General features: G+C 47.1%; 1 protein-coding gene across 3 annotated transcripts in view; it reads left to right on the top strand.

The window, feature by feature from the left end:
- The first annotated feature begins 479 nt into the window (after positions 1-479).
- The window catches only part of SAE1 (SUMO1 activating enzyme subunit 1), a 67,629-nt gene continuing 54,433 nt past the window's right edge, over positions 480-13,675 (top strand). For all 3 annotated transcript variants that reach the window (XM_087421464.1, XM_004440190.3, XM_087421463.1), the window contains exons 1-2: positions 480-648; positions 12,281-12,392. In XM_087421464.1, the coding sequence (XP_087277590.1) occupies positions 551-648; positions 12,281-12,392 (210 nt within the window). In that variant the 5' untranslated portion in view covers positions 480-550. The remainder of the gene's footprint in view (positions 649-12,280; positions 12,393-13,675) is intronic.

Below are 13,675 nucleotides of genomic sequence, written 5' to 3'. Positions count from 1 at the left end.
GATCTCTGCTCCATGTCACCTTCTCTGAGAGACCTTCCCTCACTCTGTAGTCCCATATCCTGCTTTATTTTTCTCCAAAGCATTTATCACAGCCTGATTTATATTTATTTTTCTTTGGGCCCTCCTCAATAGCTTGTAGGCTCCATGAGGGCAGGATTTGTCTATTTTATTTGCCACTCTATTTCACAGCAGCCCCAATGCGGGGATTTCAGCAGGCGCTCCACAGATATTTGCTGAATTAATAGCCTCATAAATAACCATTTGGGTATCTTTGTGGGGCCATAAGCCGCGCCATTTTTCTAGCCAGGATTGGCCGGAGCTGCCATCACGTGACTGTCAGTCCCCGGCCCGCCTTTGAGGCTGGGGAGGCCCACGTGATCCCAGGTTCCAGGAGCGGAGCCGGGCGGCGGCAGAGGTACTGCGCAGGCGCGGCCTCTGGCGCAGGCGCAGACGCGGCGCGGGCGCGCGGCCGGCGGCGGTTGGTGGCGCGTGGGGCCGGCGGACGGTTGATGAGAGCAGAACTCGCGCTCAGGCAGCGAGAGCCGGCGCCATGGTGGAGAAGGAGGAGGCCGGCGGCGGCATCAGCGAGGAGGAGGCGGCGCAGTATGACCGGCAGATCCGTCTGTGGGGATTGGAGGCCCAGAAACGGTCAGGGCCGCTGCGCCTTGTGGGGCGGAGGGTCCGGAGGGGGCGTCTGGCCTGAGGCGTTGGCGGCCCTCCGGGAGCGGGAGAGTCTAATTCGAAGGGAGGAGGCGGGAATTACGTCCCCGGGGATGGTAGCCCGCCTGAGAGGGCTGGAGGGGTTGGTTTGGTATGTTTCTGGAAGGTATGGGTAGCGGGGGCGCCCCAGGGTGATGAGAGGGCGGTTCTGAGTGATTGGAGGCCTCTGGCAGTGGGCGTGGGGGCGTCCTGAGGGATCAGGAGGATTCAGACTCAGGGACTCGGACCCCCGGAAGGGTCGATGGTGGGGTCGAGGTCGGGGCGGTGTGCTTAGGGCATGGGAGAGGCCGGGAATGCAGGGAAAGGGTGAAGGCGGGGGGCGTAGTTCATTCATTCATAGATGGCGGGCGTCTCTTCTCTGCTGGATGCTCGGGAGACCGGCGAACCGAACAGACGCGAGCTTGCATTCCTGTGGCTCCCGGGGGGTGGATCGATCTGGAAGAATGAGGGTTTTGGAGCAAGTTATTTCGAGTGTGAGTCTGAAGAGGTTGTCCGTGTCTAGGTTTGGGGGTGTGTCCAGGCAGGACAGGTCACTAAAGGTTGGGCGTACCTTGGGTATTGAGGAGTCGTTATCGGAGGGAATATCTTTGAAAGAGATGATTGCTTCGATCAAATATGCGTGGAGTACCTGCCATGAGCTCTGTTCTAGGCCCGGAGCGCGTATCAGTGAGCTAAACAGACTGCTTACCCACGTGGAGCTTACCCACGTGGAGCTTACATTCTAGTGTTGGAGACACAGATAAATAATATAATGTTAGGTAATGCACGTGCCAGGAAGAAAAATAAAGCAGGATCAGAGGATCAGTGAAGGATGGCGAAGTAGGAGAGCTGTTTTGATGGGGTGGCCAGGGAAGGCCTCTGAAGAGGTAGCATTGACCCTCAGACCTGGATGGAAGCAGGAGCCAGGTGGCCATTTGGAAGAACCTTCCCAGCATAAAGAACAGCAAATGTAAGATCCTGGAGGCCAGAGCACGCTTGGCAGACTAGAGAACGAGTGGCTGAATTGAGGAGTACTTTTTTTTTTCCTAAGTGTGCCGGGAAACCCATTGGAGAGTTTTGGGGCGGAGAAGTAACACGATCTGATTTGTGTTGTAAAAGGCTCACTCTTGTTTGGAGGATAGATTGAAGTGGGCAGAAGTGGAAATAAGGATTTACCGTTTAGGAGACTGCTGCAAGAATCCACTTGAGGCATGAATAGTGGTGGCTTGGGACCCTAGAGAAGGGGTCAAATCTGTATTCTGGATATATTTTGAAGGTGGAGGGGGCAGGATTTGCTGAGGGATTCAGTGTGTGGGGTATGAGAGGCAGAACTCAAGGGTGACTCCAAGGTTTTTGGCCCAAGGGATGTGGAAAGATGGAATTGCCATTTACTGAGATGGGAAAAACTGTAGGGGAGAATCAGGAGTTCTCTTTTGGGCTTATGTTTTAGATGTTTATTATATATCTAAGTAGAAGTATGTGAGTGAGTTCAGAGATGAAGGCTGGGTGATGGGGAGGGTCTGTGATGTGAATGAGTACAGAGTATAGAATTAATTGATCTAAGGGTCGGGGAGGCAGGCAGGTTAATTTAGTTTGAGGGGTGGAAGCTTCTAGATTTTTTTGGTGAGAGAGAGTGTGTGTGTGTGGTGGTGGATGGGGGAGGTGGGGGTTACTGCAGGCTCATTTCAGGTGTGTGGGGTCTTCTGCGATTGAGGGGAGAGTTATCATCCTGAGGCATTAGCGAGCATTGGTCGAGGGTTGAAGGCACCTGAAATGAAAAATTAGAAATTAAATGATGAGAATGACCCTGAAGACATAGGTGGGGTTGGTTGATTTTAGGAACTACAGTTTGAAGGACTGGAGTGTTAAGAGGTCCTGAAGGGTCGGGGAGGGGATCCTAAGTACTAGAAGGGTTAACCCTAGGGATTGGGGGCAGCAGTTTTGTTTGAAGTAGGGTGAAGTAAAGTTGGTGAGGATTAAACTGGAATGTATCGAGGGAGCTGTCAGCAGGTTAGGAGTGATTTCTCTTTGGAGCACTAAATAATGCACGGGGGCTTCTGAGGAGGAGATGACCTAAGGGGCAAATCAAAGTCAGGATGTGGAATTCTTGGGAGATGGGAGTTATTCTGAGGGAGTGGAGACTGTGGGGTGGAGACTGAGGGAGTGCTGAACTCGGTGGAGAACCTGAAAAAGATTGGCTGAGAGTCCTGGGAGGGAAGGAAGTGGTTATCTATAATTTGGAATCCGTATTTGTGGACAGTCTTAGAGTTTATTAAAGTGCTGTCATGTCCATTTTTCAGCTGGTGTCGTAGCAGCTCTTTGGAGTTGGAAGGGCAGTGATTTCTTCCCCTCTACAGATAGGAAGGAGGCTCCACAAAGCCAATTGACTTGCCTCTAAGGGAACTCGAGGTGGCCAGGAGAACTCTGGGGACTGGGGTTCCTTGGTGAAATAGAAGGTGGCCTGGGAATCAGAGGCTGCATTCTGGCTACAGTTTTGCCTCTGACTGTGATGTTGGACCAAGGTTGTCAGAGAACTGGAAGAGAGAGTAATAATAATAAAAAGGGCCTTCAGGAGAACTCATACAGTCTAGAGGTTAAAAATGGGCTGTGGGCCGGCCCTGTGGCTTAGCGGTTAATTAAGCGTGTGCGCTCCACTGCTGGCAGCCCGGGTTCGGATCCCGGGCGCGCACCGACACACCGCTTCTCCGGCCATGCTGAGGCCGCATCCCACATACAGCAACTAGAAGGATGTGCAACTGTGATATGCAGCTATCTACTGGGGCTTCGGGGAAAAAAAAAAAAAGGAGGATTGGAGATAGATGTTAGCTCAGAGCTGGTCTTCCTCAGCAAAAAGAGGAGGATTAGCACGCATGTTAGCTCAGGGCTGATCTTCCTCACAAAAAAGAAAAAAAAAGGGCTGTATTTCTCGTACAGTGTTTTTTTACATTTTTTAAAATCAGTTGCCAGTGTTTAAAAATCCAGAGAATTGGCCAAATTTGGGACAATTTGAGTATCAGAAAGAATAAAATTAACTTCATTTAACCGCTACGCCATGGGGCTGGCCCTCCATAGAATTTCTAATTTATGTCTTTTGAAAAATAGAAAAGTGAGACATCCCCGCGTTGGTTGGAGCTAAGTAGCGGCTGCGTCTTCCTCTTTTACATCTTACTTTGCCGTTGTCTCCATCAGTTCAGCTTCCCTCGTTGACGTAATTGCCTGACCCCTGTAAGCATGTGAGTTTGCATCTCTTGCTCTGGTGCGTAGCCCATTTTATGGATGAAGGTCAAGGAAGGGAGCCAACTCGCCCAAGGTCTCACACCAAGTAACTAGAAGAAGTAGGACTTGAATCTAAGTCACTCGCTTCAGGTTCACTGCTGTGTCCATGACGGCTCATTTTCCTCAGTAGGGACTCATTCCTTCTGTCAGATTAACATAGAGGCCAGCGTCGAAGCCGGCAGCTGTGTGTGTTCTCAGAATGTGTGCCTCAGCGGTTTTTGCACTGCCTTTCACAGCAAAGGCATGTCTATTTTTCCTTCTTCCACTCCACAGTAATTTATCCCCTATCTAGGAGTGAGGAAGGGAGGGTGACTGGAAAGAGGGGAGTAGATTATAAGCTCCCTGAGGGCAAGCACTTTATCAGTGTCTGGAAATGAAGGTAAGGGTTTGACTGGCCTCTGTTAAGTTTCCAGCGCTTGCGGGTTGATAGACGTTCAGGTATTTGTTGAGTGAATGAAATGATTGTACATTGCGAAGACCTGCAGGACACCTGGGTTGCTCTGCTAACTAGCCGTCTGACCTTGGGGCAGTCACGCAGTTTCTTGGCCTTTGGTTCCCCATCTGCAAAAAGGAGGGCTGAGTGTGACTGCATCTCTCAGGGCTCTTTCAACTCTGAAATTCTGACTTTACAAAGAAGGGACTGCAAGAGCTTCCCTGTTTGCAAACATGTTACCCAGCAACTGCTGCTGTTCCAGAGGACTTCTGTAGACACGCATTTGCCGTAAGAGTGACCGAGCATGTACCGTGTGTAGAGGCCAGTCCTGGTTGTTCATATAAGGACAGTTTATTGTGGTTGATAGTGGTTAATGGTTGAGTTTGTTTGTTTTGTGGTGAGGAAGATTGGCCCTGAGCTAACATGCACCCATCTTCCTCTATTTTGTATCGGGTATGCTGCCGCAGCATGGTTTGATGAGCGGTGTGTAGGTCGGCGCCCGGGATCTGAACCTGCAAACCCCTGGCCGCCGAAGCGGAGTGGACGAACTTAACCGCTATGCCACCGGGCCAACGCCTAATGGTTGAGTTTGAATCTCCGCTCCAGAACTTCTTAGTTATTCAGCCTTGGATACATATCTTAACTTCTCTGCGCTTCCGTTTTCTCCATTTGTCAAGTGGAGAGAATAGAATTGACTTTATTAGACTGCTGGGAAGTGAATGAGATAATGCACAAAGAGTGTCTGTGCACAGAAAGCATTCAGTAAATTAGAGCTACAGTTATTTGACAAGTATAAATCACCAGCGACAAAAGAAGGGAAACTACATAGGAAATAGGTTGAGATAATAAGGCAAATGTAAAACAGGAGTCAGTGGGATGAGTGGAGACTCCAGAAGGACGAGGAAGGCTGTAGGAGCAGATTTGCCTAAGTAGATCGCAGTGGGGGAGCAGTCTTCAGTTCTGTTTTGGATTCTGACAAGACTTTTAGTTAATATAATGAACAGGCAGTTGGATGGAGCAGGATTGTAGATTTAAATGAAAAGTACTGTTAAGTGAAGAAGAGTATCTCTAGAAGGAGAAAGTGGTAAAGCTGTCAAATGCTGATGGCCCCACCATTTGTCTGGTTGCACAGACTGGAAACCTAGGAGTCCTGTATTCCTCTTTGTCCCTTATACCCACATCCAGGCTATTGGGAAGTCCTATGGGCTCTGCTTCAAAGTGTGTCTCATCCCTCTTCATTTCTTAGTCCAAGCCACACCCAGCATTTCTTCCCCTCAGCAGTCTCCTCACTGGTCTCCCCTGTTCCTCTTTATAATCTGTCCTCCACATAACAGCCAAACTGATTTAAATTTAAAAATTGGATCACAACAGTCCTGCTTAGAGCCTTCCAGTGATGTCCTGTTATACTCAGAATCCGAAGCTTTTAACATCCATTGCTTTTCATGCCCTGCCTTATCTGACCTCGCCTCCATCTCTCTGTCTCGCTCCATTGAAGCTACTTGAATCTTTGTGTTCCTTGAATATGCTAAAGCTCTCTCTGGCCTCGGAGACTTTGTGCTTACCCTACTTGAAATAGTCTTTTACCAGATTTTTGCATGACTCACTCTCACACATTAGACTCTAAATAAATGTGGTTTGAATGTGAATTTGGTAGTCTTAAGAATTTTTAACTGTGAGTGGAATTCGTTGACTTAACTTGCAGTGTGTATCGTGAATTTGAAAATTGTAATGTAACAGCTCTGGTTCCTTCCTTCCCAGAAATTTAAAAGGTATTCCCATAGCAGCAGAAATGGAAGAGAGGAGAGTAAATCAGCAAATATTTATTTAGAACCTACTGCATGCAAGGCAGCATGGGGGAGACATCAAGAGAGGAAAAATCATAGAGCGTGGTCAGAACTGAATTTGGATCCCAGCTCTGGGCTCCCATTAGCTGAGAGAGTTTGCACACCTTTTCTGAGCCTCAGTTTTTTCATTTCTCAAGGCAGACATGGATCCTTTCCTATGGAGACCTGATGGCCTCCCTCAGGGTCTGTGGAGCCCCTGGCACTTTTAGGGAGAGAAATTGTATGCAACGTTTAGGGTGTGTATGCTTTTTCTGAGAGAGAAAAGATGGTGCGGAACCATAATCAAGGTTTCAGTGCAGTACTCTGGGTGATGTATCTGTCTCAGTGCCTGGCGCTTAGTGAGCCCTCTGTGGATGGTAATTACAGCCATCGTTGTTACCAGTGGACTGTATACACAGTGTGTCACAGTGTAAGTTTGCATTTATTTGTGACATTGAGAGGCAATGTAACTTGAAGAGCACACGCTCTGGAGTAATATTGCCTGAATTGTTCTCTGCTTTGCCATTTGGTAGTTGCGTGATCTAGTTTCTTAACAACTTTGTGCCTCCCTGTATTAGTTTCCTGTGGCTGCTGTAACAATTACCACAAATTTAGTGGCTTAAAACAACACGGATTTCTTCTCTTACAGTTCTGGAGGTCAGAAGTCTGACATCAATTTCATGGGGCTAACATCAAGGTGTTGGCAGGGTGGTGCTCCCTGGGGAGGCTCTAGGGAAGAATCTGCTTGACTTTTCTAGTGTCTAGAAGCCACCTGCGTGGCTTGTCTCGTGGCCCCTTCCTTCATCTCCAAAGCCGGTAGCATAGCATCTTCGAATCTCTCTCTTTGATTATGGATTCTGCTTTTGTCATCACGTCTCCTTCTCTGACTCTGACCCTTCTGCCTTGCTCTTATAAGGACCCTGGTGATTTCTTGGACCAACCCAGATAATCCAGGATAATCTCCCCATCTCAATATCCTTGATTTAATTACACCAGCAATTCCTTTAGTCATGTGAAGTAATTTATTCAGAGGTCCCAGGGGTTAGGGTGTGGACATTTGGGGAGGGGGGGCGATATGTTATTTTGCCTACCATACTCAGCTTCCTTATCTATAAAATGAGAATAATGATAGTACCTATCTTGCAGAGTGAATACATATAAATTGCTTAGAACAGTCCTTGGCATACAGGAACTGTTTAATAAGTGTTAATTGCTGTTATTGTCTTACTCTTTTTAATGGCTGCCTAGTTTTCCGTATGTGTGTGTACCAGGGCAATGGGGCCTCAGAGTCCATCGTCTTAATCGCTCTCTTATTGTTGCCCTTATCTACTGACTGATTATAGTAGCCACTTTTCTAGCCACGTAACCTTGGTTAAGCTAGTTAACCTCTTTGTGCCTGTTTCCTCAGTTGCAAAATAGGGATAACAAGGTACCAGCTCATAAGGTTGTTGTGAGGATTAAATGACATAATACAGGTAAAGAGTTTGGAACAAGGCTTGACACATAGTGTGTGTTCAGAATGTGTTAGCTATCATTATTTTGTCATATACCAGATTTATGTCTTTCTGCTGATGGACACTTACTTGGGTTTCTCTTGGTGTGTTATTATTATTTTTTTTTTGTGAGGAAGGTCAGCCGTGAGCTAACATCCATGCCAATCCTCCTCTTTTTGCTATCTTCCTCTACTTTATGTGGGACGCCGCCACAGCATGGCCTGACAAGCAGTGCATTGGTGTGCGCCCGGGATCTGAACCCTGGCCGCCAGCAGCTAAGCGTGTGCACTTAACCACTACGCCACGGGGCTGGCCCCCTCTCTGGGTGTGGTATTAATTCAGCAGCTATTTGAGGAACAGTGTCATAAGTGCCAAGCACAGTCATAGATGCTAGGGATACAGTGGATTCTGGAGCGTACATTCTACAGGAGCGGGCAATGAGCATATAAACAAGTAGGATAATTCCAGATGAAAGAGGATGTGAACTCATTTTGGATGAGGTGGCCTGTGTGGATTTCTCTAAGGAGGTGACAGCTGAGCTGAGACCTAAAGAATAAGTTATGTGAAAAGTTGAGGGAAGAAGCAGAGAGAACAACTAGCGCCAAAGCGTTAGCGGTGGGAGCAGACATGGTGTTTTCTAGGATCAAGGGAGCCCAGCTCGGCTGTCACAAGTTACCAAGGGAGAGAGTAGGGTGAGTCGAGATGGGAGTGGTGTGCAGGGCTCATGGTCAGGAACTTGCACAAGGAACCATGGAAAGATTTGAGCAGGAGAGCGGCATAATCTAATTTAAAAGACCTCTCTGCCTGAGAGGGGGCCAGTGGGTTGTGGGGGACAAGAATGGAAGCAGGGAGACCAGGTGTAAGGCTGTTGCAGTTTTGTAGGTGAGAAGTGCTGGTGGCTCAGAGTAGGGTGGTGGCTGTGGGGGTGGAGGGAAGTGGATGGATGATGCTGCTGTGAATATGTTTGTATGTGATTTTTGTGCCCACTTGAACATTTCTGTAGGATTGATTCCTAGAAGGGGAACTGCTGCATCAGAGAATGAATGATAATAGCTGACATTCATTAAGTGCTGACTATGTGCCTGGTCCTATTTTAAGTGCTTTTCATGTAATTGAGCCTTAAATAAGCAGTAGTCTGGGGGCCCCTAGCGTGGTTAAGGATTAACCACACACAGACATATTCAGTGTTGATGGCAGTTCAGTAAACTCCCGAGCAGTCAGTCTGTAAAGCTCTGTAGGATGTGGGGATCGTGGAGAGGCCACGTGGCTGTATGTGACTTAGGTCAGAGGCGTTTATATGTAGCGCTTGCTCTGAGAGTTCAGTGGAGGGACTGCTCGCTTGAGTCTGCAGTGATAAGAAAGGACTTTTTGAGGACATGGCATTTGAGTTGGGGTTTGAAGTCTGGGGGAAAGGCTGGACTAGGCATGGAAAGGAAGAGTGGGTGCATTTCAGGCATGTGGGATGTTGCAATTTCAAGTCTGCAGGTGGGAAACTGAAGACATGTTGGGGAGTGAGTAATCCGGTAGCAGTGGGAGATGAGGCTGGGGGAGTAGGAGGGATCCAATCCTGAATGCCTTTAAATGCTAGCTTTAGATTTTTTTTCTCTGTCTGATATTTTTTGAAAATCAGAATCAAACCCGTCACTGAGCCCTTTTATAGTTAAGGCAATGGGGATTGAGAAGTTCAGTAAGTTCAAGTAACGTATATTGGGCATCTGTTACGTGCCAGGGATTATGCTAGATGGCTTTGCAGACACATTTTACCAGGTTGTTGAGGGGATTAAATGACGTGAAGTCAGAATTGGTATCCCCATTTTACAGATGGTTAAACTGAAGTTCAGAGAGATTGTGTAGCCTGTCGGTCACCCAGTTAGGAAGTGGCAGAGCCGGAGTTCAAACCCAGGTCTTCAGACCTAGAGGGCAGTAGTGATTGGCAGTGCCCATTGCTGAAGGAACGTCAAGGAGAACAGAGCCTGTGAAGAAGTTATTGGGTTTGGAGATTAGGAGACAGCCGTTGGTAATGTTTGAAGATGCAGATTCCTAAAAGAGAGCTGGGCCATTCTAGCTGTATCCTTGAGCTACTGGAGCAGCCAAACAGGAAAACCCTGTCACTGAGACTGAGAGGGAACTTGGAACGTGGAATTCCAAGTGCGGCGGTGTCAGGGCCAGGTGAAGGGGGGGCTTGTAGACTAACAGTGACCGCAGAGACCTGGAAGGCACAGCTATATGCAAGGGTGCTCAGCCTTTCCGATGTCAAAGGTTTGTTGTGTGCACCATATTCTCTTTGGAAACATCGCTTATTCTGTTGCTGGTTCTCAAGGGATTGGAGCTCCTCTGTTTTTATTTTATTTTTTTTGTGAGGAAGATCAACCCTGTGCTAACATCTGCCAATCCTCCTCTTTTTTTGCTGAGAAAGACTGGCCCTGGGCTAACATCTGTGCCTATCTTCCTCCACTTTATATGGGAGGCCGCCACAGCATGGCTTGCCAAGTGGTGCGTCGGTGCGCGCCCGGGATCCGAACCGGCGAACCCCAGGCCACCAGAGCGGAGCACGCGCACTTAACCACTTGCGCCACCGGGCCAGCCCATGGACCTCCTCTGGAAAGCCGCTAGCTTTCCTTCCTCCTTCCACCCGCTGATGTAATGCTCTGAATGTGTGAGGAGACCTGCCTATTGCTAGCATCTCTGTTACTCACCTTGCTTGTGTGTTGTAAGACCTGTTCCCAATTCCCACCTATTCTAGTGAAGTGGAATTGTCACTTGAAAGGCTAGTGTCTGCTAGCCTGTGGTTGGCAGTGGAAGGTCCACATGGAAAAAAAGCAATAATGGAGAAGCTGAGACCCAGACGTATGCCTTTGAGGGAAATATTGTGAATATTCTCCCCCTCCCCCCATTTTACCATTTGGTTGTGTCAGTGAAGGAAACCCAGAAGCTGCTGGCATCAAGAGTAAGTGCAGGACCTGATCTTATCAGCCACCATTCTCGTTAAAGACTTCTAGTCTAATAGATGCCAGTGTCCATAATTACTAGAACCATTTTTAGAAAAGAGTTTCTGCATGTTCTCCCTCATACTGGTACTTGTTGAGAATCAGCTCATTTCATAAATTAAGAGCAAACTCACTGGCCAACAGAACTTGAATTTATGTGAGACTGTTCTTAGTTCTTTTTTTTTTTTTTTTTTTTTTTTTTTTTTTTTTTTTAAAGATTTTATTTATTTTATTTTTCCCCCCAAAGCCCCAGTGGATAGTTGTGTGTCGTAGCTGCACATACTTCCAGCTGCTGCATGTGGGACTCGGCCCCAGGATGAACGGAGAGGCGGTGCCCCGATGCGCACCCGGGATCTGAACCCGGGCCACCAGCATCGCAGCGCGCGCACCCAACCACCAAGCCACAGGGCCGGCCCTGTTCTTAGTTCTTACTAATCCTTTTCAGTATGAATAATCATACATTTGCTGCAGAAATGTTAATGAGTTTAATTACAGGGTGCTGCCTAAGATCCGGATGGGGTTGTTTCATAATATATGATGAAACTCTTTATTTCCTTTTTCAAATCTGAAAAATTCAGTTTCTGAAACACTCCTGTTCAAGGGATTTCAAATGAGGTATTGTGGACCTATACTGCCTCCCACTGACCTCAGAGTTAAACCCAGACTTCCTGGGATAGCCCAAGAAGAGCTTTTATGAGCCTCAACTTCTGTCACTTTATGCAGTTATAACGATCCAGACATTTCTTCCTAGATACACTCTCTTTCATGGCACCACGTTTTAGCTTGTGTTACAGCCTAAACAGTACCCGTTCTCACCACCTCTTCTGCTGTCCTGCTAGTCCACGCCGTCCTCCTCTCAGCGGTGACACTCTTTCCCCCCATGGCTTTCCGTCATCCTTAGAATAAAATGCACAGTCCTTACAGTGCCTGTAGGAGCCGTCATGGTGTAGTCCCTGGTCTGTCTACAGCCCCATTTCCTACTGTTCTCCTCTTTGCTCTCTGCTCTTTAACTGCTCTGTCCTCCTTGCTGTCCCTGAAACCTGCCAGGCACTCCTCTGCTTCAGGGCTGTTGCATTTGATGTTTCTTCTACCTGGAATGCTCTCCTCCAAATATCTGTGTGTTTGTCCTACGTTTCATTTTGGTTTTTGCTCAGCACGTCTTTAGAAAGGCCTTCATGATCAGTCTGGCTAAGACAGTATCCTCCATCATCCTTGATCCATATCAGGTTTGATTTTTCATCACTTGTTGATGTTTTATGTACTCTTATTTGTCTCCACGAAGTGTAAGCTCCGGGAGGGCAGGGATTATGTCTGTCTTATTCACTGCTGGATTTCACCCCTTAGAGATGTTCCTGGCATAGCAAGTGCTCCATGAATATTTGTGGAATGAACTGTTCTCTACAGGGTGGATTGGAACCTGTCTTTTTCCTAGATTTGAGGCCATGATGCTTCAGTGCGTTTAGTAAAAACCAGAATTATTTCCCTGTTACTTTGTCTTGTTTTGTTCTTCGATGACTTGTCGAGATTCTTCTGTCCTCTGTCATCTGGTTAACAGTGTCTGCCTTATAGGCTGCGGGCCTCCCGGGTGCTTCTTGTCGGCATGAAAGGCCTCGGGGCTGAAATAGCCAAGAACCTCATCCTGGCAGGAGTGAAGGGCCTGACCATGCTGGATCACGAACAGGTGAGATGTTTGGCCCCCCATCACTCTCCTTCACAACCCCCCCTCTTCCATATAACACCTGGAGGTCTTGTGGGTTCCTACTTGCCCTTTCAGGGCTGGGGAAGGAGGGCTGGCGCCAGCGGAACTGCAGCCTTTGGAGACTGACAGCGCTAGCACTGGGTTTGAATTCAGCTCCACCACATCCTAGGTGGACCACCAGTGGGGAGTCCCGTCTCCTTGTTGAGCTCGCCTGTCTGGGAAATGGAGTTAACCTCTCACTCGAGGGTGATTGTGAGAAGTAGAGGAATGGCTTTCCCATTCGTACCTATAAATCACTTGAATAACTAATTAAAAAAGCAAAATTGCCTCGGGGCTTCGTTATGGTATAGCCTTCACCCCCACTGATTCTGCTTGAGAAGGTCTAAGATGAGGCTCAGGCATATATGCATTTAAAAGGTATCTCAACTCAATAAAAAAATTAATTAATTAAAAAAAAAGGTTTCCCAGGAGATCTTGATGTAGATGGTTTACAGACATTACTTTGGAAAACATTGGATCAGAGAGAATGTATGTGGACTCCTTAGCTTAGTGGCTGCACATAATAAGCATCCAATAATTAATAATAATTATGATATAATGCTGTTTAATTGATAATATAATAATAGTGCTCAGCTTCAAAGTAGCTTTCTCTGACCTGTCTTTTCTCCAAGATGAAAATAACTGCTTTTATTTCTCTGCATTCTCGTACCTGAATGACATTTTACTTTTTTTAATAGAAAATATCAGATATATAAAGAAAGTAGAGAGAATAATATTTGACAACCCGTCTACCTGGCTTCTACAGATACTTATTATATTTTGTTGATTTTTTAAAAATTTATCCTCTCCCCTATATTTTTTTGCACAGTGTTTTTTTTTGTTTGTTTGTTTTTTTATTTTTTTAATTTTTTAAAAGATTTTATTTATTTATTTTTTCCCCCCAAAGCCCCAGTAGGTAGTTGTATGTCATAGCTGCACATCCTTCTAGTTGCTGTATGTGGGACGCGGCCTCAGCATGGCCGGAGAAGCAGTGCGTTGGCGCGTGCCCGGGATCCGAACCCAGGCCGCCAGCAGTGGAGCGCATGCACTTAACCGCTAAGCCACGGGGCCGGCCCTGCACAGTGTTTTAAAGCAAATTCCAGAAATCGTGTCTCTTTAGGTAAAATATTTCAAAGATTGTATTGTCACATGGTATTCTGTGTCTTTTAGGCAATGAACAGGGGTCCTGTCTCGTGCTGAGTGACTAGCACACAGTGTGAGGTATG

The sequence above is a fragment of the Ceratotherium simum genome, chromosome 33 (assembly GCF_057802395.1).
Source record: "Ceratotherium simum simum isolate JZ-2026a chromosome 33, ASM5780239v1, whole genome shotgun sequence".
Lineage (NCBI taxonomy): Eukaryota > Metazoa > Chordata > Mammalia > Perissodactyla > Rhinocerotidae > Ceratotherium > Ceratotherium simum.
This window is presented reverse-complemented; position numbering and strand designations above follow the sequence as displayed.